The sequence below is a fragment of the Mustela nivalis genome (assembly GCF_964662115.1).
Source record: "Mustela nivalis genome assembly, chromosome: 13".
Lineage (NCBI taxonomy): Eukaryota > Metazoa > Chordata > Mammalia > Carnivora > Mustelidae > Mustela > Mustela nivalis.
This window is the reverse complement of record NC_139032.1, coordinates 25,507,459-25,532,037: the sequence shown is the minus strand read 5'-3', so window position 1 is coordinate 25,532,037 and position 24,579 is coordinate 25,507,459. Positions and strand designations below refer to the sequence as shown.

The 24,579-nt window shown below is 38.8% G+C and overlaps 1 protein-coding gene across 2 annotated transcripts in view; it reads left to right on the top strand.

Annotated features, from left to right (window-relative positions):
* KIF27 (kinesin family member 27) overlaps positions 1-24,579 on the top strand; it is an 87,125-nt gene that overhangs the window by 26,381 nt on the left and 36,165 nt on the right. For both annotated transcript variants that reach the window (XM_082695216.1, XM_082695215.1), the window contains exons 5-10: positions 2,188-2,331; positions 7,265-7,471; positions 15,089-15,258; positions 15,731-15,834; positions 17,543-17,698; positions 20,428-20,633. In XM_082695216.1, the coding sequence (XP_082551342.1) occupies positions 2,188-2,331; positions 7,265-7,471; positions 15,089-15,258; positions 15,731-15,834; positions 17,543-17,698; positions 20,428-20,633 (987 nt within the window). The remainder of the gene's footprint in view (positions 1-2,187; positions 2,332-7,264; positions 7,472-15,088; positions 15,259-15,730; positions 15,835-17,542; positions 17,699-20,427; positions 20,634-24,579) is intronic.

Sequence of the window (24,579 nt, the reverse complement as noted above, 5' to 3'; positions counted from 1 at the left end):
ACTTTGGGGCACCGTAGGAGTTAGCAGTAGGAAGTGTTTTTCCTTCCTGCTACTAAGGTGCCTGAAAGTGGAAACCCATAAAACCCCTGGGTTGAGGTTGGGGTGGGTACTAACTTTTTCTCTCCATCTGTTAGAAATCCTGAATTACACTTGCTCGAGATGATACGTTCAAGATTAAGACTTTCCAAAGATATTAACAGTCTTGGTGAAAAAGGGATCAGGAACAAATGATTTTCGGGAATGCTAGCTAGATTAGAGAGAACCCAAGACTTCTCAGGACCTTGAAAGTGCTAGTGGATGCTATTAATCTTCAAGTGAGAGACAGAATGTTCAGTATTTCCCAATTTTATTTTTTTGTTTTTATTTTTTTAAAAGATTTTATTTATTTATTTATTTATTTATTTTAAATATTTTGTTTGTTTATTTGACAGAGAGGGAGATCACAAGGTGGCAGAGAGGCAGGCAGAGAGAGAGGGGGAAGCAGGCTCCCTACTGCGCAGAGGGCCCAATGCAGGACTCAATCCCAGGACCCTGAGATCACGACCTGAGCTGAAGGCAGAGGCATAACCCACTGAGCCACCCAGCCATCCCAGTTATAGCTTATTTTATGAAAGAAGTCACATAGGTCCTATACACATGTGGAGTCAATAAGGACTAACAGGGTCATGTGTCCTTTCCTTGTTTGGTCATTTGAGGTTCCTAAGCAGAGCAAAGAAGGGCCTTACGCTAAGTGCTACCATGAGGCTGTGGCAAAATCAAGGCAGGCCTCAGGCTGTGGGTTCTCAGTGCGGGGGTCCATCTACCCTGATGCCATTGCTTGAGAAGTCACATACATAGCTTGTTTCTGTGAATGAAATCTTATGTAAAGTGAATACTCATTTTTACAAATCAGCTACTTGTTGTTGTCTTTTCCTATAGCTTAGAAGAAAGGGCATGGGCTTTGGATCCAGATAGGCCCTGGACTAGAAGATCAGGCGTTTAGTTTATCTACTGTGTCATCTTGGGGGAGAGGCCTTAATCTCTTAATTTCTTCATGAAAAAGGAACCCTGTCTATTCAGTGAGATATTTTTATAATGTCAAGTCATTATCTAGCATAGAATAGATTCTTGACAAATGTTACATTTCTTTCTGTTTATTTAATTTAAAAATTGTTTTAAAGTATTATTTGCATATCCCAGGTTTATTTGAAAACAGGCACAATTCACTCGAAATTAAGAAAACCCTTTGTTTAACCATATTTTTAGACCTCTTCAAAATATCTCTTCATAGTGAAAGTGCATAAAATTAGCAATATGGGGTGCCTGGGTGGCTCAGTGGGTTAAAGCCTCTGCCTTCGGCTCAGGTCGTGATCCCAGGGTCCTGGGATCGAGCCCCGCATTGGGCTCTCTGCTCAGCAGGGGGCCTGCTTCCTCCTCTCTCTCTCTCTGCCTGCCTCTCTGACTACTTGTGATCTCTCTGTCAAATAAATAAAATTAAAAAAAAAAAAATCAGGAACTAGAGGCGCCTGGGTGGCTCAGTGGGTTAAAGCCTCTGCCTTCGGCTCAGGTCCTGGGATCGAGTCCCGCATCGGGCTCTCTGCTCAGCGGTGAGCCTGCTTCCTCCTCTCTCTCTCTCTCTGCCTTCCTCTCTGCCTACTTGTGATCTCTCTGTCAAATAAATAAATGAAATCTTAAAAAAAAAAAAGAAAGAAAAGAAAACACTACTGGCCAAATGTGGATTTTCTTTAAAAAAATAAAAATAAAAATAAAAATCAGGAACTAAAACCAGGAAAAATTTTCTATCATTACAGTAATTAATTCTTAGGTTATAGTCATGCTAGGTCCTCGACACTGTTTCTTTCTCCTAACGAGGAGAGAAAAATGTTGAAAGTGAATAGGATAAGAAAAATTTCAAGAAACGTCAAATCGTTAATAAATCCCAGTTGTTGTTGTTTTTTAAATATTATTTATTTATTTATTTGACAGACACAGATCACAAGCAGGCAGAGAGGCAGGCAGAGAGAGAGGGGGAAGCAGGCTCCCTGCTGAGCAGAGAGCCTGATGCGGGGCTCAATCCCAGGACCCCAGGATCATGACTCCAGCCGAAGGCAGAGGCCTTAACCCACTGAGCCACCCAGGCCCCCCATATCCCCAGTTTCTGAATGTTTTCCATGGTGAATCTCTTGTGCTCTCTTTCCCTCCTCCCAGTGTGCGCTGGCTGCCGATGAAGTTGTGTTTCATCAGAGAGAACTGGAGGTGAAGGAACTAAAGAACCAAGTGCAAATGATGGTCCAGGAAAACAAAGGCCACGTGGTATCTTTGAAAGAAGCACAGAAAGTGAATAGATTACAGGTAGAGTTTCTTAACCTATCTAAAGCAGTAGATTTAGTTGAACCAGTACTTCACTAAACAGGAGCATTTTATTTATTTATTAAAAAATTTTTTTTAATTTATTTATTTTCAGTGTAACAATTCATTGTTTTTTGTTTTTGTTTTTGTTTATTTTGACAAAACTTTTATTTATTTTTAAGTGAATAATAATACACAATACATTTTTTGTAGCCACTATATATGAGATACAATATTCAAAGATGATGCAAAGAACACAGAAAAATAAAATAAATAATCTATTAAATGGTATTTTCTTTTTTTAAAATTTCTTTTCAGCATAACAGAATTCATTGTTTTTGCACCACACCCAGTGCTCCATGCAATCCGTGCCCTCCTTCATACTCACCTCCTGGCTCCTCCAACCTCCCACCCCCCTCCCCTTCAAAACCCTCAGATTGTTTTTCAGAGTCCACAGTCTCTCATGATTCACCTCCCCTTCCAATTTACCCCAACCCCCTTCTCTCTAACTCCCCATGTCCTCCATGCTTTTTGTTATGCTCCACAAATAAGTGAAACCATATGATAATTGACTCTCTCTGCTTGACTTATTTCACTCAGTATAATCTCTTCCAGTCCCGTCCATGTTGCTACAAAAGTTGGGTATTCGTCCTTTCTGATGGAGACATAATACTCCATAGTGTATATGGACCACATCTTCCTTATCCGTTCGTCCGTTGAAGGGCATCTTGGTTCTTTCCACAGTTTGGCGACCACGGCCATTGCTGCTATAAACATTGGGGTACAGATGGCCCTTCTTTTCACTACATCTGTATCTTTGGGGTAAATACCCAGTAGTGCAATTGCAGGGTCATAGGGAAGCTCTGTTTTTAATTTCTTAAGGAATCTCCACACTGTTCTCCAAAGTGGCTGCACCAACTTGCATTCCCACCAACAGTGTAAGAGGGTTCCCCTTTCTCCACATCCTCTCCAATGCACGTTGTTTCCTGTCTTGCTAATTTTGGCCATTCTGACTGGTGTGTAAGGTGTGGTATCTCAACATGGTTTTAATTTGAATCTCCCTGATGGCTAGTGAACATTTTTTCATGTGTCTGATAACCATTTGTATGTCTTCATTGGAGAAGTGTCTGTTCATATCTTCTGCCCATTTTTTTATATGATTATCTGTTTTGTGTGTGTTGAGTTTTAGAAGTTCTTTATAGATCCTGGATATGAACCTTTTGTCTGTACTGTCATTTGCAAATATCTTCTCCCATCCCGTGGGTTGCCTCTTTGTTTTGTTGACTGTTTCCTTTGCTGTGCAGAAGCTTTTGATCTTGATGAAGTCCCAAAAGTACATTTTCACTTTTGTTTCCTTTGCCTTTGGAGGCATATCTTGAAAGTAGTTACTGTGGCTGATATCGAAGAGATTACTGCCAATGTTCTCTAAGATTCTGATGGATTCCTGTCTCACATTGAGGTCTTTTATCCATTTCGAGTTTATCTTTGTGTATGGTGTAAGAGAATGGTCGAGTTTCATTCTTCTACATATAGCTGTCCAATTTTCCCAGCACCATTTATTGAAGAGACTGTCTTTTTTCCACTGTTTATATTTTTTCCTGCTTTGTCGAAGATTATTTGACCATAGAGTTGAGGGCCCATATCTGGGCTCTCTACTCTGTAACAGGAGCATTTTAAATGATAATTGGGAGTGTTTACAAAAATAGGTTTCAGTTGCAGTTTCAGGCAACTAAAAGTGTTATGAGTTTTCCCTGTAAATCCGTGTAAGGGGAAAACATTTTTATTGTTACCCTGATTTATCCTTCACAAATAGGAAGATGATATCCAGGAACTTAATTTGCACACTGTATGGTGGTTGCATTTTCTCTGTGTCTTTCCATTCTCTTGTTTGCCAAGGTAACAGGCAATGTGATGGTGATAAGAGCTGGAAGGTAGACACAAACTTTAAAATTTATTAGATCATCCCTTCCTGCTCCCATTAGTGATTTGCTCTTTAACTTTGGTTAAATCTGTCAACTTTTCTGTCTTAGCCTCCTATTTAGGAAACAAAACAAATAAGCATAGGGGAAAAAAGAGTGAGAGAGGCAAACCAAGAAACAGACTGTTTTTTGTTTTTTTTTTTTCAGACTGTTAATTATAGAGAACAAACTGATGGTTACCAGCGAGGAGGTGGGGGGAACGGAGGAAACAGGTGATGGGGATTAAGGTATGCACCTGTTGTGATGAGCTCCGGCTATTGTATGCAGGTGTTGAGTCACTCTGTTGTACACCTGAAACTAATATTACCGTGTATGTTAACTAACCGGAATTTAAATAAAAACTTAAAAACATAAATTAAAAAAAAAAACATAGTAAACTGTCAGCCCCTCAGAAGTCCTTAGTTCGTCCTGCTCAGAGAGAGTCACGTTCCTTACTTCAGAGTAATGCTTTCTTTGCTTTGCTTTGTGGTTTTACTATGTATCCTTGAACACTACAGTTTGGAATTTTTATAAATTTAATCATTCAGTATGTATATTCTTTAGTATCTAGTTGCTTTTATTGAATATCTTTTTGTTCTGATTCATCCACAAAGTAACTATAGCTTGTTACAGTTTATAGCTATACAAGATTTCATTGTATAAATATATTGCAATTTATATTTCTATTTTACTATTTTTTAAAATTTTTATTTTATTTTTTCAGTGTTCAAGATTCATTGTTTATGCACCACGCCCAGTGCTCCCATGCAATATGTACCCTCCTTAATATCCACCACCAATCTCACCCATCCCCCACCCCCTCCTCTCCAAAACTCTCAGTTTGTTTCTCAGAGTCTACAGTCTCTCACAATCTCCCCTAGGATTTCCCCCAACTCACTTCTCCCCATCTCCCCATGTCCTCTGTGTTATTCCTTGTGCTCTACAAGTAAGTGAAACCATATGATAATTGACTCTGCTTGACTCTATTCTACTATTGATGGACTTTTTTGGTGATGGACATTTTCTCCTTTTTTTTTTTTTAAGATTTTATTTATTTATTTGAGAGAGAGTGCGTGCATGAGTGGGGGCAGGGGGCTGAGGGAGCAGAGAGAGAATCTTTTTTTTTTTTTTTTGCCTCATAATGGAGAGAGAGGATCTTAGATTCCGCACTGAGTGCAGAGCCTCACGCAGGGCTAGATCTCATGACCTTGAGATCGTGACCTGAGTCAAAAATCAAGAGTTGGATGCTTAACCGACTGAGCCATCCACGTGCCCCTTCACATCTATATTTTTACTAATTCTTGGGGTCTTTTTGTTATAGTTCTGACAGTTTTTGCATTCTACGTATTGAAGATATGTTATTAAGTACATAGAAATGCATGATTGTTACATCATCCTGGTGAATTCAACTTTTTAATATTCTTTTAAAGATTTTATTTATTTATTTGACAGAGAGAGAGATCACAAGTAGGCAGAGAGGCAGATGGGGAGGGGGTAGCAGGCTCCCTACTGAGTAGGGAGCCCTATGCAGGGTTGGATCCCAGGACCCTCGGATCATGATCTGAGCCAAAGGCAGAAGCTTTAAACCACAGAGCCACCCAGTCCCCCTTTTTAATATTTTTTACCTTTTCCAGTGGTTTTTGCCTTAAAATCCTAGTTGGGTATTCACATAGCCCTACTAGCTTTCTTTTGATTAATATTACATAATGTGTCTTTCTCCATCTTATTTTTCATCTTTGTGTGTCTATTTTAGTGGTGTTTCTTAGTAAGCAGCAAGTTATATAATTTTATAATCCTCTCTGATGAATTATAATATTTTAATTGGATTACTTAGTTCACTTATGAATTTAATGACTCATATTTTGGTTGTAATTCCATCATTGTCCCTTTACTTATCCTGCTCTATGTTCTTTTTTTCTCTTTTCTTATCTTCTTTTGGATTCATTGTACGTTTTTAATTTTTCTGTTTTTACTTCATGAGCTCAGGTTTTACACTTGTATTCTTTATGGTTTTGGTGGTTTTCCTGGAGTGTATACCATACGTTCTTGATTGAATGAAGTCTAATATAATTGACTTTCCCGGAAAATACAAACACTCCAATATATGCCATTGGCATATACTTTAATTATCTGAATGCGTGAATTTTTTATAAGGTCGACTTTTTATAGCTTAGCATTAGCACTGTGAAACTTTTAGGTTATCCCCCCCGCATTTGAACATTGTAGTACATGTGAAGTATTAAGATGAATGGCAATTTCTTATTTACATAACTTTGTACTGATAAAACAAAAATTGATGTTAAAGCTTGCTGGGCTGGTTATACCTGAAAAAAAGTTTCTTTAGAGGACACATAGAGAGCTAAGCCATACGTGCGTGTGCATGTGCACGCGCGCACACACACACACACACACACACACATTCCTGATACACAATTTGTTCAGCTTTTGATTTCCAAGTTCTTTTTTCTCCCAGGACTATCAGTTACCTATCTTTTATCTCTTTGTGCTTGGGCTTTCTTTGGCACTGAGGGAAGGCTTTCAAAAGTTCACCCTACCTGTCACCAGCTCGTCTCCTTTGCTGCCACCTCAGCCATTTGCAATTCTTTGTCCACTTGCAACTTTCTTCTCTCTTGTTACCACTTGGATTTCCCTCAGAAAGGCCAACCGCTTATAAAGACCAACAAATCAGAGTGCTTCAGGATGACAAACCAACCAATCACAGTGTGTGGGACATTTTCTTTGAGTAGTTATCTCTTCAGGCTCTCTGTCTCTTGTTGCTTCCTTTTCAAAAGTTTTTAGCCTTCAGAACGACTCTGGATGCTGGTGAGCATCACATCAGAAAACTCACCAGTGGAGAAATGAGAGTTTTTGGTGCTGTTAAGGTAGTTGTGGTTTGGGGCAATGTACAATTTATTTTTAACCATTACACACATACAGAGGTTCTCTATTTTAAAAATGTGCATCTCTTTTCTACAAAGAATGAAAAAATAATAGAACAACAACTTCTTGTGGATCAACTGAGCGAAGAACTATCAAAACTTAACCTGTCAATGACCTCTTCAGCTACGGAACCTTGTGGAGACGGACCAGACACCAGGACAGCCACGAAGAGGCCATGCACTGTACCCTTTGATTCTCGTCTGGGACATTACATTTATATTCCAGCCAGACCAGGTTCCAGGAAGGTAATGTCGAGACATTGATCTCTTTCTGATTTGAGATTTTAAAAATATTCTTTATGATATCACAGTGTATTTGCATGATCTCAGCAGGGTTTTTTTTCTGTTTGATTTCATGGACTTTTATGCATATTCTTTCTTTTTTCATCAGGCTTCTTTTAAATAATAAATTAATAAATAGGAGAATGTATAGTTATATTTGGAAGAAATACTTGAAGATGATGTCTTTATTCACCGAGGAGAAAAAGCTATCCTTTGCCATCGTATTTTCTGACACGCTTTAGTCTGATAGCTTCATGAATTTTTTTTTTCTTTAGCCACACCAAGGTTGTGGGAAGATTGGAGGGTATTTATTTTGATTTATTTGGCCTGTTTTATTATTTTCAAAGTGACATTTATGTGTTATTCGGACTTGCCAAGCTAACATAATCAAGTCTCTGAGGATTAGTATGAAGTTTCATTTTAATTTTTGTTTATAAATATTTGCATGGGTGGTAAATACATGCACACAGATTTTTCTTGAAAAGTAAGGAATCTCAGGACGCCTGGGTGGCTCAGTTGGTTAAACACCTGCCTTCAGTTCAGGTCATGATCTCAGGGTCCTGGGATTGAGCCCCGCATCCGGCTCCCTGCTCAGTGAAGAATCTGCCTCTCCCTCTGCCTGCTGTTCCCACTGCTTGTGCTCTTTTTCTCTGACAAATAAATAAATAAAATCTTAAAAAAGAAAAAAGGAAGACAAATCTCTAGGGCAATAGAAATCTCTAATGGAAAAAGATTAAGTAGCAGATTCATGAATTTTGGTTTCTATTGATTAGTTTTATGAAGGGAAATGACTTGTTTGGGTCTCTGAGGGTTACAGTTAAAGGGGTGAGTAGTAGGAGAGGTGTCAGAGGCTGTGCCCTCAGGCAGGCTGGGGTGTGAGCAGCTCTGTGCATAGGCCTGCAGTACATATGTCTAAACCTGTGTGAGCCCCAGGGTCCTTTTCTGTCAGACCTGGGGGGGATTTAAGGAGGGTGTAGAGGATTTACATGAGATAGTGAATTGGAAACTGGCACACTGCATCTCTGGCACATGCACTCAGGTTGCATCCCTTGTGTCCCAGGCTCGGGCCTCAGAGCAAGCAAGACAGATAGATGCTCCTCTTACCTGAGAGTACTCACCTATTCTGAGTGATTGGGTTTTAACATTTAAATCACTATTATTATTTTTTAGGATTTTATTTATTTGACAGAAAGAGACACAGCAAGAGAGGGAACACAGCAGAGGGAGTGGGTGAGGGAGAAGCAGGCTTCCCACAGAGTAGGGAGCCTGATGTGGGACTTGACCCTAGGACCCTGCAATCATGACCTGAGGCAAAAGACGCTTAACCAACTGAGCCACCCAGGCGCCCGAAGTCACTGTTATTATTAATCTCAGCTTTACTTTGTAGAGTTATTGACATGTTCTTTATGGCTAAATACATGATAAATTTTCGTGGAACATGACAAAGGGCACATTCTTTGCAGGATACAAATTTGATAACTTAATTCAACTATAAAATTATATATCTTCTGGGGCACCTGGGTGGCTCAGTGGGTTAAGCCTCTGCCTTCGGCTCAGGTCATGATCTCAGGGTCCTGGGATCGAGCCCCACATAGGGCTCTCTGCTCAGCGGGGAGCCTGCTTCCCCTTCTCTCTCTGCCTGCTGCTCTGCTTACTTCTGATCTCTGTCAAATAAATAAGATCTTTAAAAAAATTATATATCTTCTGTAATTAATTAACTATTGGCAAGTAATGGGAAAGAATTTTCCGTTTCTTCTATTCTTTTGTTTTTTAAAAATAACATTTGGGTGTTCTTCCCCCTGATTACAAAAGTCATACATACTTAAGCTTTCTCAGTCTTTTTCTTTTTTTACGACATTCATACATACACATGTACACGCGCATATAGTCTTTGAGGAGATAGACCTCTGTGGGCTTTTGAAAAAGGTTAGGCCCTTAGGGGTTCTTACCTCCAGCTGTTTGATTAGACTTGAAACAGACATGACTGGAGTAATGAGTTCCATGGTTATAGTTTCAGAAGAGCAAAATCCTTAGTTTTGTTTTGTTTTCTAAAATTTTCTTTCTACCCCGAAAGAGCCCTGTTAGCCACTAAAAGGTGGGGAAAGGAAGAAAATACAAAAGTTATAGGATCAGCAGCTTGGGGGATGAGGGTGGTTCTCTTTCTCCTGGCGTGTGTCCAGGAATCCAGGCCACCTCTCTTGTTTGGGCTGGTTGCTGCAGCAGAGAGAGAAGGCAGGGTTGCATGGGAAGACACATTGTATGGCCAGCCCTGTCCTGCTTACTATTCCATTGTTCTAAGAGTGAGGCGAGGGTTTCGTACTGATTACCAGAACTAACTGAATTACAGTGAAGAGGACATCTGAAATGCCACTTTATTTTCTCCCTGGAGTTTTGCTTCCTTGGTAGAAGTCTAGCTAATATTTTCTAGCTCTGCTAATTTCTTTTAGAGTTCATTAGCTCTGATATTTTCTTGAAGTGCAAGTAGTCCTCATATGAGGAAATATTTCTTTTGTTCTGTTCTTCATTGGAAATGTATTTTTTTTTAAGATTTTATTTATTTATTTGACAGAGATCACAAGTAGGGAGAGAGACAGGCAGAAAGAGAGAGGGGGAAGCGGCTCCCCAGTGAGCAGAGAGCCCCATGCGGGGCTCAATCCCAGGACCCTGAGATGGCGCATGACCTAAGCCGAGGGCAGAGGCTTAACCTACTGAGCCACCCAGATGCCCCAGAAATGTTTTTTTTTTAAAGGAAATATTTCTTCTATGCTTGTTTACTCATATTGGAGGGAAAGAGCAAAAAGCTCTTATTTAATTTTAAAAGTATTATTTGTTATATTTATGGATATACTTTCATTACTGCCTTTTCTCAACATATCATGAACATTTGACAGTCATTAAGTATTCTCTTATGACATCATGATTTTTAGTAGCTGAATAATAGTTATCCTAGGGGCATACAGTTGTGTACCTTTTCCTATCATTACACATTTGTTTTCAATTATTTCCTAATCTGAAAATGGAATTATAGGATATATTTACTCATGCAGAATTCCTAATGAAATCTGTTTGCAGATTTACCAGTTTACAGGTAAATAAAAGAAAAAGTTTCCAAATTATTTATCAAATTAACAGGAAAAAAGAGAAAAAACACCTCTGTCTCAGTAGTACCAAAAACTTATCTATTGAATCTTGACTTAAGCTTAAAGAAAAAAATACAATAGGTTTCTACTTTCTTTTTCTTTCTTTCTTTCTTTCTGTCTTTCTTTCTTTCTTTCTTTCTTTCTTTCTTTGACAGAGAGAGATCATAAGTAGGCAGAGAGGCAGGCAGAGAGAGAGGGAGAAGCAAGCTCCCTTGCCGAGTAGAGAGCCCAATGCGGGGCTCAATCCCAGGACCCTGAGATCATGACCTGGGCCGAAGGCAGAGGATTAACCCACTGAGCCACCCAGGCGCCCCAGGTTTCTACTTTCTTAACATGATAAATATGATACACTGGAAGCCAAGAGCCAGTATTATACATATGCAGGGCACTTTGGAAAGAAAAAATTAGAGGTGGTCCCAATCAGTGCTTAGGTATAATATAATATCACAAATGCCGATGAAAACCTGGCTTGTTTCATTGATCGTAATACGTACATTTTTTTCACAGTTTATCATCTTTGATGGCAGGGTATGTTTTATAATTGATGGCATGTCATGGTTTGACGGCTTTATTTCTTTCTTGATAGAATAAAAATAATGGTGTGTCTTACAATTGATAGCATTTCAGATTTGATAAAATATGATGTAGACCAGAAATAAAAGCATTGGATATTGGGGGAGCCAGGTGGTGGGTACTATGGAGGGCACTCATTGCCTGGAGCACTGGGTGTGGTGCAGAAACAGTGAATTCTGTTACGCTGAAAAGAAAAAAGAAAAAAGCAATGGGTAAACTAATACACTTTTTTAAAAAAAAGATTTTATTTATTTGTCAGAGAAAGAGATCACAAGCAGGAGGAACGGTGGGTAGCGGGAGAAGCAGGCTCCCCACTGAGCAGGGAGACCAATGAGGGACCCGATCCCAGGATCCTGGGATCATGACCTGAGCTGAAGGCAGAGGCTTAACCAACTGAGCCACTCAGGCATCCCTAATATCACTTTTGGTACTTCACTTAATTGTATGCTAAGAAAACCAACCAAAGTACTCTTTTTAAAAGATTGTATTTATTTGACAGAGAGAGAGTAAGCACAGGCAGGGGGAGGGGTGGACAAAGGGAAAGGGAGAAGCAGGCTCCTTGTAGAGGAAGGAACCTGATGTGGAACTCGATCCCAGGACCCTGGGATCATGACCTGAGCCAAAGACAGACGCTTAACCCACTGAGCCACCCAGGCACCCCAACCAAAGTATTCTTGACGTATATATTTTAAAAATCTTCTGCAATCTCCAACTTCACAAAAGTGGAAATATCTGTAAAATCTTGCTTTTTCCTGAATGAATTACATTTTTGTGTCACAAAGTTCCTGTGCATAACCCCACACTACATGTTAACAGTTTCACTAAGATTTTACATCACAGGAAGGCTTGTGATATTTCATTTTTGTTTTGCTTTCCTTTTTAATTCGTTGCATACATAGTTGCTCAGGGTGAAGAATGAACACAGCAGAACTCAGAGAAGATGTGTCTGCCTAGCTTAGACCAGGTTCCTTTGCTGTGCAGCTCGTTCCAGCAGGATACACCAGTGTCACGGTAGCAAAGTGACAAATTATATGTCATAAACCTTTGTGGAACTGTTGATTGAAATTTTGTACAAAATTTGTACAGTGTATGGTGAATGACTTGAGCAATGTTATAGCGTATCTGATGAATCCAAATCGAATGCATCACTAGTAGGAGATTATCTTTCTGTATGATGATGTGAAACATCAAGTTCAGGTCTGGGTACAAGATTTTAAGTCAAATTAGATTATTTTCAGAGAACCAGGTAGTTTAAGGACCTTGGTGAACATCTGAAGTAACTCTGGACTTACTCTGATTCAGAGGGGACATGATGCCTGTTTTCAAATATTTGAAGGCTTTTGGCGCTGGGGTGGCTTATTCAGTTAAGCATCTGCCTTTGGCTCAGGTCATGATCTCAGGGAGCTTGGATCGAGCCCTGTGTCAGCCTCTAAGCTCAGCGGGGAGTCTGTTCTCTTTCTCCCTGCTCATGCTCTCTCTCCTCTCAAATAAATAAATAAAATTTTTTTAAAAATTTGAAGGCTTATCGTTATTGTTATATTTTGTCTCTACAAGTAGGACTACAGAGAAGTCTATGGGAATGTAAAGAAAGGTTAAAGTGAAAACTGCCAGAGATGATTTTCGAGGACCCAGGGCTTGTGAGGGCCCCTGCTACCAGTGTTTCAGCAGAAGTTACGTTATAGATGAGAGTCAGATATGGGGTGAATAGTTGAACTCTCAGTAAGCTTTAAAGTTCTCTCTAGCCTTGTGGCTGTATAATTCTAGGAAAAAATGATTAGAATAAAATATTGGCTTCTAGTTGTAGACACCTCAGTTATCTAAGTTATTAATCAGCTTATTTGAGTACTTACATAGTGATCAGTACTATTTGGGGTTATGGTTGAAAGTGCTCAAGTGGGGAGCTATGGAATACAGAAGCAATTCAGGGGAAGCAGGACCCAGTACTTAGGTGGGAAGGGCCCAGGTTATAAAACCCTTTATGGGGGCGCCTGGTGGCTCAGTGGGTTAAGGCCTTTGCCTTCAGTTCGGGTCATGGTCTCGGGGTCCTGGGATTGAGCCCCACATCGGGCTCTCTGCTCAGCAGGGAGCCTGCCTCCTCCTCTCTCTGCCTGCCTCTCTGCCTACTTGTGATCTCTTATCTGTCAAATAAATAAGTAAAGACTTAAAAAAAATCATTTAAAACCCTTTATGAGCCCGAAAGAGGCAAAGAATACCTTGTCTTGGGTGGGATGACTGTTAAGGAATTAATTTGCTAAATATCATTAATTATTGTGGGATTTATTTGGTCTTCATTATAAAGCTGGATCATTTGGTTTTCTTTGTAGACAGAAATTTTAAGAGCAAGTTAGAATTCTAGAGAACAAAATTTGACTCTGAATAAAAGATTTTATTTGCTCCTGAAATTAATTCCTATTCCTGTGACAAAGAGAAACCCCTATGCCTGTTTGTTGTGGGGGCAAAATGAACCTGTGCTTGTTAAATAAATACTTCTGAGTTGGTTCTTCTGTAAGTAATTCCCCTCTCTACTCCCTCACACGCCAGGATGGGAAATCCACCTAGAAACTTTATTCTGCATCCGTCATGGTACCAGTATGACAGATGGTCTTATTAGGTGGCCAACAGCAGAGCTACAAAAGTCAGATATCAAGGAATCTTTAGCATTAGGAAGGCTTTTCTGGGAGGGATTATGTAAGAGACTTAAATCACTTGAATCTGTGTTATACATATTCCACTCTAAGTTAAAATTTTAATAGCTTATAATTATTTCTGGTAATAAATCGAATGTTTCCTCTAATATTTCATTTGGCTTTTTTGAGAAAAACTCTGAGGTCTGGTTACAAAGAGGTGGTGAAAAAGGAAATATCTAGTGACTTAAACTAGAATAAACGAATAAAGGCAGTTTCTAATTTTTGTTGTTTTCCAAGGTCATTTAAAAAAACTTATTTATTATTTTGGGGGGGCAAGTATGTGAGCAAGCATGGGGTGGGGACAGAGGGAGAGAAAGAATCTCCAGCAGACTCCCTGCTGAGCGTAGAGCCTGATGTAGGGCTTGATCCCACAACCCTGAGATCATGACCTGAGCCAATATCAAGAGTCAGATGCTGGGGCACCTGGGTAGCTCAGTGGGTTAAAGCCTCTGCCTTCAGCTCAGGTCATGATCCCAGGGTCCTGGGATGGAGCCCCGAGTCGGGCTCTCTGCTCAGCAGGGAGCCTGCTTCCTCCTCTCTCTCTCTGCCAGTTTCTCTGCCTGCTTGTGATCTCTGTCGAATAAATAAATAAAATCTTAAAAAAGGAAAAAAAAAAGAATCAGATGCTTAACTGACCACACCACTCAGGCGCCCCTCCAAGGTCGTTTTTTGAGAGCTTAAGGTGCATTGCTAGTAGAAGCATGTTATAATATAGAAAGTTCCCAGGCTGGGTCATGAAAATCTATTTATCCATGATACATATTAACTGTGTCACTTAGAGCATTAAGTCGGCTATCCCTCACCACCACATGTAAAGTATGAGTAAATCCATTTGATTTCCTGCAGCGTGGTACACAACATGTCATTGCCTCTTTTACATGTTTGGGGAGTGCCTGTGCTGTGTTTAAGAGCTGTGATGTTTTCAGTCCTGCCTCTCTTTGGTTTCATTTTTGAATTGATAGGGAGCTTTCTAGAAGGAAGAGCTGTGTAGATTCTAAAAGATGTATGTGTCCATGGGGCACAACGGTACTGTGAAATTTATTTTGACTTTTGTATATTTTCAGTAATTGGCCATTTTAAGCACAAGTATCTAAAAACCTCTTCAAAAACATCTTGAGTGATAGGAGAAAAATAAACATTTTTTTAAAATCCCTTTTTTTATTGGCTGGGGTACTTGTAAGGTCTACACAAGCGCTTCTGTATACTCTCTGGATCGAGTAGTTGCCGGATTTCGAACACGAAGTCAGATGCTGCTGGGTCACTTAGAAGAACAAGATGAAGTCCTCCACTGCCAATTTTCTGACAACAGTGATGATGAAGAATCCGAAGGCCAAGAGAAATCTGAAATTAGGTATGTTAAAAAAAATAGATTAATTTAATAAACGTATGATGCAATCAATATAGGTGTAGGTCTTTTTTTCATTAACATGTAACTTTACCATTTAATATAAGAGTAGGTAGTTTTTGCTAAATGTGTTGTCTCCTAATGTGTTATGAAACCAGTGTTTGAACACAAGTTATCCGTCTTAAAATTGAAAAATAATTTTGCATGTAGGGCTTTTGTAGTTGTTGGATTTTAATTTTCAGAGAGAGTATTTTTGGATTTCTTGATTTTGCTGCCACGGTGGCAACAAACATAATACGTTTCCCACTGAGTTCAGCTTGGGGGAGATAGCCTTTTGTTTTGAGGAATATTAGTAAAATTCTGTTTATATAATTAATAATTTTTAAATATTACTGTCAGTTTTGGGGAAACCAGTTTGAGGGCAGATGAGAAGACACTAACAAACAAGTTACCTTTGATCCTGATCTTTTTTTTTTAGATGTAGAAGTCGCTCATGGATTCAAAAGCCAGACTCTGTTTGTTCTCTTGTTGAATCGAATGACATTCAGGATCAAACACAAAAGTCAAGTTTGGGGAATGAAGGTACACAGACTTTCTCAAGTTATTTAGATTTAATGTTTATAACACTTCTCTTTTTCTTTAGTCATTAATATAAGAAGTATCTAGGAGTTCTGAAAGATGGGAACTTGGTAAGTGTGCTTTCCTGGTTGGTGGAACTTCCTTTATGTTCTCTGTTCTATCTCTAATTTTTCACTCTGTACTGCTTAATAAAAAAATTTTCCCAAAAATCAATTCTGACTAGAGTTATAGACTAAATGTCTCAGAATGGGGAACTTATATCCAAACTTGAGTTGATATTTGCATTGTACTCTGGACTACTTTAAAATACAGTTTAAGTAATTTACTAGGGCGCCTGGGTGGCTTAGTGGGTTAAGTGTCTGCCTTTGGCTCAGGGTCCTGGGATCAGCCCACATTGGGCTCCCTGCTTGGTGGGGAGCCTGCATCTCCCTCTGCCCCACCCCCTGCTTGTTCTCTCTCTCTCAAATAAAATCTTAAAAAAGAGAGAAAGTAATGTACTAGTTGTCTACTGCTTCAGTGGTGCACCTGCCTATTGGTAGTGATGCATGCAACATTAGAGCCAAATCTGCTGAGTGCTCAGAATGTTCCAGTATACAACTGATGAGCATCAAAACGTTTCTGTTGCCAAAACTTATGGTGATTTTTAACTCATTTCTCTTGGTCTATGAGTGGTCAAAACATGAAAAGAAAGAGCATAGGGAATATCAATTATATAATAGATAAGTCCTACACTATGAAAATAGAGTCTCTTAACTTCGAGAGCTTATGTATATAATATTAACAAAAATGATTATATCACAAACATTTAAAAATGTATATGTAGATAGTGCTACAAATGTTTAAATAGTACCTACTCAAGTAGTCATCCTTGACCAGTTCGGTACTGGTTTACAATCAGGTAAGAAATTTATTCCAGAATTTAAATTAGTGTACTAGCTTCTTAACTGAGGAAGTCTTTCTGTGGGAAAAAGAAAGAAAGAAAGAAAGAAAGAAAGAAAGAAAGAAAGAAAGAAAGGAAGAAAGAAAGAAAAGAAAGAAAAGAAAAGAAAAGAAGTTAGCTGATTTAAAACAGTAGTGACATAGTTGACTTACATTCCAGTAGCCACAGTGCTGGACTGTGCTTTGAGTAGTCTGGTGTAGACCGCATTCTCCGATTACAATAAAAGTAGAAGTTAATGGGAAAAAATTTCAACCCTCTACCCACCCTGGAGATCTTATACCTTTTTTTTTTTTTTAAGATTTTATTTATTTATGTGAGAGAGAATGAGAGAGAGTGAGAACATGAGAGGAGAGAAGGTCAGAGGGAGAAGCAGACTCCCCGATGAGCAGGGAGCCCGATGCAGAACTCGATCCTGTGACTCCAGGATCATGACCTGAGCTGAAGGCAGTCGCTTAACTGAGCCATCCAGGTGCCCCGATCTTACACCTTTTTAAAAAATAACTCATATTAAAGAAACTTGTAAATCATGTATCTAAGGGCAATGAAATATTATGTATTAGAACCCACAGGATATGACTGAAGCTCACCATAAGCTAGAATATTAAAGTCCCAATTACATGTGGTTTTTTTTTCCTTTATTTCCCTTGCTGTTTGTCTCTTCCTATGCTACCTCTAGACTGTTTCTCTGTCTGCTTCTCTTATTTAATTCCACTGCTATTGAATAGTTTATGAGCTTGTAGTTTTCTCAGTTTTGCTTCTTTTTCTTTAAAGATTTAAAGATTGAATGTCTTCAGGAGAGTCAAGATATGAATTTGCAAAAATTAAGGAATTCAGAACTCATACTTACTGAAGCTAAACAAAAAATGAGAGAACTTACAATTAACATCAAGATGAAGGAAGATCTAATTAAAGAATTAATAAAAACAGGTAATACTGTCCTGTGAACAAGCTTATATGAGAAAGAAAATCTTCTAAAATTGCTTCTGATGTTGTAACACTTATTTTAGTTTTTTACCCTGAGCTCTGTCCACTGTAGCTTGGAACTTGGCATAACAAGGTATGTTTCATAGCCAATAGGTGGACATTAGTTCTCAGAAGAACATTGTTCCACTGGGATTTCAGCTATGAATGGTTCTACCACTGGGAACTCTGTGTTATGCTGAAACTCTAGCGGTACTTAATGTTTTTTTTGCCACTTTTTAAGAAACATCATACTAGGTATCTAGGAATATGTCAGCTATTTTTCTAACTCACTTTAATATTAAATTACTAGTCCTTATTCTTTTGGATAGTTTGTTTTCAACATTGTTGATTAACATTTCAAATGTAGATCATTTTAATTTCTCTGAAGATGTAAGGATTTATCCTTGAGAGCTATTCCCTTAGTGAGCTGAGCTTTTAGCTCTTCCCCTTAGTTTCAGCTTCTGCCTGCTTGGGTGTATGTACCGCATCCTCTCCTCACCCTTTAGCTACATCATTAGGCTGGTCTTGAAAATCATGTCTCAGTCTTTTGGGGTTTTTGCCCCTAATAGACTCAAAGGGTGAGCTTTGACTACTTGAAATTCAGTAAGGAAGTGAAAGGATAATAAATAATAAACCACAGCATTTCTTTTTTCAGCTTCAGTGAAACATGGGTCACATTTAAGGGAACTGAAGGAAATGTTACCTTTTTTTCCTTTAAGCCCGAGGCTATAATCATGCTCCGATTACATGAATGATGGCGGCTCCCAGCTCCTCTGCCAGCAAGGGGCAATCTGCCTTCCCACTTCCTTCCTCTTTCTGGCAAGCTTGTTTTCTGGCTGGCTGCCTCTTTTCTCACCCTCCTCTCCCTAACCACTGTCCCAACGCATTTCCCTTCCTCAGTCCTGGTGACGAATGTGCTCTGTGTGCATCATTCTAGCTCCTGGTGTCCCAGATGTTTAACTGAGCTTGACCACGCTCCTCCTTCACAGGCAGGATCAATGCCAGTAAATCTCTCTCAGGAGCGATGAGGAACTGATTTAGGAGTGTAAATAGCTTCTCCACCAGGGTACAGCCTGTGGAAGTTAAGGCTACGTGCCCTTCTGGAACAAACGATTTTCTTTTTGATAGGTGAGGCCGCTGTGGGATCTCTCCCTAAACAAGCACACTTTTGTAGCCCCGGGGTACTCATCCTGGTTGCCTTAAGGTAGAGGATACTTGAACTTGCACAGAGGGGCTCCTCTTCTTACTCATTCGAACCAAGGGCAATTTGGAGCTTTCCTTAGAGATGGTGACTCACAAAAGGGTCACCGTGTCTTCCCCCAAAGAGTAGTGATCTCAGCCAACAATAAGTGATGACCACCTGTATTTCATCGTTTCTCATCATTTCTTTTACATTTTCATATCTTTGAAATCAGGATGCACCTTACTCTGCGTGGCATCCGGGCATTTTGTCATGTACCTGGTGTAAATGGCACTCTCCTTTTCTTCTTAGTGACTCACAAAGTACTGGTGTGTTGAACAATATAAGGGGTCTTAAATTCATTCAAATATAGTAGCCATGTGTATTTTAAAGTTAGATATAACCAGAGAGTTCTAGAGCCAGAAGACAACTCACAGTACATTGAGTTCCGTCATTGCTTTTTATTAAAAAATGGAGATTTTTCAGTACAGCATTAGAACACACTTCCCCTGGGGATAAGTCATCCCACAAGCTTTGGACTCTTCCATTGCCACGAGTTTGCTAGTTTAGTTCAGGGATAAGTTGGCTGTTCAGAACAAATCAAAACCAAGTTTTTAGGGTCAGTAGCTGAGTTTAGGATGAAAAGAGATGCAGAAATATTTGTATTTCTGTTTTTCTCTATGCTCCAAATACTAGAAAATGATTGAAAAAATTCATCTTTGACAAGTTCAACTGAATGGAAAAAGAGGGGATGAATGAAAGATTTGTAAGAGACAAAATTGGTGTATTCTAGGGCTTTTTTGAATGGTGATTACAATAAACCAATTGTAAAAGACGTTTTGAGACTATTGGGCAAGTGTGAATAGGGTCAGGTAGGGATTAATGTTGTGAGGTGTGACAGAATTTTTGGCTATGTCCATATTTGGAATAGATGTTTATTGCAGTGTTGTAGGTCGCCATGACAGGGCATCTGATTATTTTATAGTTCTTCAGCAAATTAAGGGAAGACAGGCATAGATGAAGCCAACTATGGCAAAATCTTGTGAACTCTCGAATCTCAGTGATGGGGGTTCATCAGATTATTTTTTTACTTTTGCTATGTTGGGAATTTTTCATAATAGAGAAAACAAGATTACAGGTACCGAGAAGCCAAAGTGTAGTAAGCAAAAAGCCAAAGAATCACCCCAAGTATTTTTCTTACCTGGAGTCTGATGACAGCAAAGCTAATACCCCAAATTCAGAAAATCAGAAACACTCAAAGATGACCCTGTGAGAGGCTGGACTGGTACTAGGTGCGAACAGTCAGTAAGCAGCTGATTATTAAGAGCCCAGGTGGCAAGTTGTATTTGATGGGGATGAGCGAGGACAGCTGGGCTCATGCTGCTGGGTCTTAAAGATCGACACGCCCAACCAGATTTTGCAGAATAGAACATTTTTGAGGTTTTGATATTTTACTTTGTTTATTTTTTAAACCTAATTTATAATTGTTGTTACTGTTATTACTGTGGTGAAGGTAACGATGCCAAGTCGGTAAGCAAACAGTATTCTCTGAAAGTAACAAAACTTGAACACGAAGCAGAACGGGCGAAGGTGGAATTAACTGAAACAGAGAAGCAGCTGCAAGAGCTAGAAAACAAAGATCTTTCTGATGTTGCTTTGAAGGTAAAATTACAGAAGGAGTTCCGTAAAAAGATGGATGCCGCAAAGCTAAGAGTCCAGGTAATTTTCAAAATGTAATTGTGTGCAAACTTACTTAAGGCTTACTGCTTTTGTAGCTGGTTAGGAAAGAAGTAGGATTCGGTTTTCACCAGCAAGAGAAATGCGATGGCAGCTCTTCTTTCCTGGTATGCTGGCAAGTTTGCCTCCTTTCAATCTGGGACCTATATTCTTCATTGGAGAAGTATATTAAAGTTTTTATCAAAAACCAATGGTGAGAAAAAGATAATCACAGAACTGTGTTCTTTTCTGAGGGATAAAAGATTGATGATTTAATCATACATAGAGAACATCTGGTAGGCATAGGGCATTTTGTGCACACACTCAGCAAATGCTATTATTTCAGACCGTTTTCTGAAGCTGTCACTGATTGCTTTAGGAAAGGTTCGTAACTGACATCTCATTCTTGATTTCCTAGCGCTGGATTTAGCTATGACCTCAGAAATAGCTACCATTAAAAATGTCATCTATGAGAAACACTCGATTACAGGGAGATTTTTGTGTATAATGAAGCCATTTTCAAATGGTTTGGGGGATGATCAGAGTGCTTTGTCAGTCCGATTCTAATGAATTTGCTAGAATGCTATCTCCATTTTTTTCATTCATGATCTATTACTTTCCTGTTGTTTCCACTGTGGGGAGAGTGGAATTGTAGTTCATCTGTTCAGAACATGATCAGTTTATTTTTGGAACTGTGCCACAATTATTTTCTCTCAGCAAGGTCAGTGTCCACTGCACATGAGCAGACCAAACACCAAGTTCCACCTCAAACATCTGGCCCTTCCCCCCCAATTTTTATTTATTTATTTTTTACCTAAGTAGCCTGTCAACACAGAGCTAGCATAGTAGGACTTAATATATGAACTGCTTAGAGAAGGACATGGTAGTGGTATATGTCACCTGTCCCACTTTCCTTCATAATACTCATTTCAGGAATACATGTTTTCGTTTAGCACTTCACCTCAGAGTGTCTTGGGATCAGTTCTTTTTCACTTTTCAGTCCTTAAAATTGGGACTACAGTGTCTAACAAAGTGCTCATGTTAACAGAACATTAGTAGAACAAAAAAATTAAGCTCTTTCCTTTGTGTTTATTATGAAATTTTACTTATAATTTCATAGTTTTCAAACTTTAGTTCTGATTGTAATTTTTATTCTCCGTATTAATCAAAATGATGATTTTTCTAAGGAGGTTGTTGATCATATATACACACCTGTGGTTTAAGCCTTATTTGTAGATTTAGCAAAGATTTTTTCCCCAAGTTTTTATTTAAATTCAAGTTAGTTAACATATAGAATTGTATTGCTTTCAGGAGTAGAATTTAGTCATTCATCACTTATAGCACCCAGGGGTCACATGACGAGTGCCCTCCTTAATACCCAACACCCATTTAGCCCTTCCCCTCCACCCCCCACCTCTCCATCAACCCTTAGTTTGTCCTCTCTAGTTAAGAGTCTCTTACGGTTTGCCTCTCTCTCTCCTTATCTTATTTTATTTTTCCTTCCCTTCCCGTATGATCATCTGTTTTGTTTCTTAAATTCAACATATGAGTGAAACCATATGGTATTTTTCTTTTTCTGATTTATTTCGCTTAGCATAATACCCTCTAGTTTCATACACATTGTTGCAAATGGGAAGATTGCATTTTTTTTGATGGCTGAGTCATATTTTGTTTTATATACATGTATCTCTCACATCTTCATTAGGCTCTTTTCATAGTTTGGCTCTGGTTGATAATGCTGCTATAAACATCAGGGTGCATGTGCCCCTTGAATCTGTATTTTTGTAGCCTTTAGGTAAATACCTAGTAGTGCAGTTGCTGGGTTGTAGGGTAGTTCTAATTTTAACTTTGAGGAACCTCCATACTGTTTTCAAGAGTGACTATACAAGCTTGCATTCCCACCAACAGTAAGAGGGTTCCCCTTTCTCTGTACCCCAGCCACATCTGTTTCCTGTGTGAATTTTAGCCATTCTGACAGGTGTGAGGTGGTACCTCATCGTGGTTTTGATTTGTATTTCCTTGATGCCTAGTGATGTTGAGTGGTTTTATTTATTTATTTTTTTTGGATAGTTAATTTTTTTAAAATAAACATAAAATGTATTTTTAGCCCCAGGGGTACAGGTCTGTGAATTGCCAGGTTTACACACTTCACAGCATTGAGTGTCTTTTCATGTGTCTATTCTGGATGTCTTTCTTGGGAAAATGTTTGTTCATGTCTTCTACCCATTTCTTAATCGAATTATTTATTTTTGGGGTATTGAGTTTGGTAAGTTCTGTATAGATTTGTTTTGTTAGAAAGGATGCTAACTAAGTTCTGTTAGAAAGGATACTAACCCTTTATCAGATATGTCATTTGCAAATATCTTCTCCCATTCTGTTGGCTGTCTTTTGGTTTTGTCGACAGTTGCCTTTGCTGTGCAGAAGTTTTTATCTTGATGAAGTCCCAGTAGTTCATTTTTGCTTTCGTTTCTCTTGCCTCTGGTGATGTATCTAGGAAGAAGTTGCTATGGCTGAGGTCAAAGAGGTTGCTGCTTGTGTTCTCCTCTAGGATTATGTTGGTTCCCTGTCTCACATTTAGGTTTTTCATCTATTTTGAATTTATTTTTTTGTAGGCATAAGAAAGTGGTCCAGTTTCATTCCTCTACATGTTGTTGTCTAGTTTTCCCAACACCATTTGTTGAAGGGACTCTCTTTTTGTCAATGAGTATTCTTTCCTGCTTTGTCAAAGATTAATTGGCCATACAGTTGTGGGTTCATCTCTGGGCTCTCTATTCTGTTCCATTGGTCTCTGTGTCTGTTTTTGTGCCAGTACCATACTGTCTTGATGATGACAGCTTTGTAACAGAGCTTGAAGTCCGGAAATCATGATGCCTCCTGCTTTGCTTTTCTTTTTCCACATTGCTTTGGCTATTTAGGGTCTTTTCTGGTTTCATACAAATTTTAGGACTGTTTGTTCTAGCTGTGTGAAAAATGCTTGTGGTCTTTTGATAGGCATTGTATTGAATGTTTAGATTGCTTTGGGTAGTACAGACATTTGAGCAATATTTGCTCTTCTCATCCATGAGCATGGAATGTTTTTCCACTTGTTCGTCTCTTCTTCAATTTCATAAGTGTTGTATAGGTTTCTGAAGGAAAACTTTCCTTTCTTTTACCTCTTTGGTTAGGTTTATTCCTAGGTATCTAATGTTTTTTGGTGGAATTGTAAATTGAATCAATTCCTTGATTTCTCTTTCTGCTTCATTATTGGTGTATAGAAATGCAACAAATTTCTATATGTTGATTTTATATCCTGCAGCTTTGCTGAATTCACGTTTCAGATCTAGCAATTTTTTGGTAGAGTCTTTTGAGTTTTCTACATAGAATATCATGTCATCTGGAAGAGTGAAAGTTTGACTTCTTCCTTGCCAATTTGAATGCCCTTTATTTCTTTTTGTTGTTTGCTGAGGCTAGGACTTCAAGTTTCTTTGATCTACTTTTTTTTTTAAATTTCTGTATCATTTATTTCTTCTCTTATCTTTTTTATTTCCCTTCTTCTGCTGGTTTTAGGCTTTATTTGCTCTTCTCTTCCCAGATCCTTTAGGTAAGTTTAGGTTGTATATTTGAGAATTTTCTTGCTTTGAGGAAGACCTGAATTAGCAAAAGTTATTTTTTATATGTTCTATATTTAACACAGCTACAATGATTAATTAAAAGATTAAATAAAAGCTTACTATTAGGGTTTGAGAATTATCATGGGTTTTTGTTTACTATGTTTCTGTTGCATATCCTTTTCTGCTAAGGGGATTGATAAGGAAAGGAAAGAAGACACAGAACATAATTAAGCTCAAAAGAAACATTCCACACAGCATGGGACTGACACAGGATTCCCGTATAGTTTTAGAAATGGCTGTGCCTTATTCATGCACACCCAGCGGGGAAGTGGATGGTGGCAGGGCTGGGGAGGAGGATG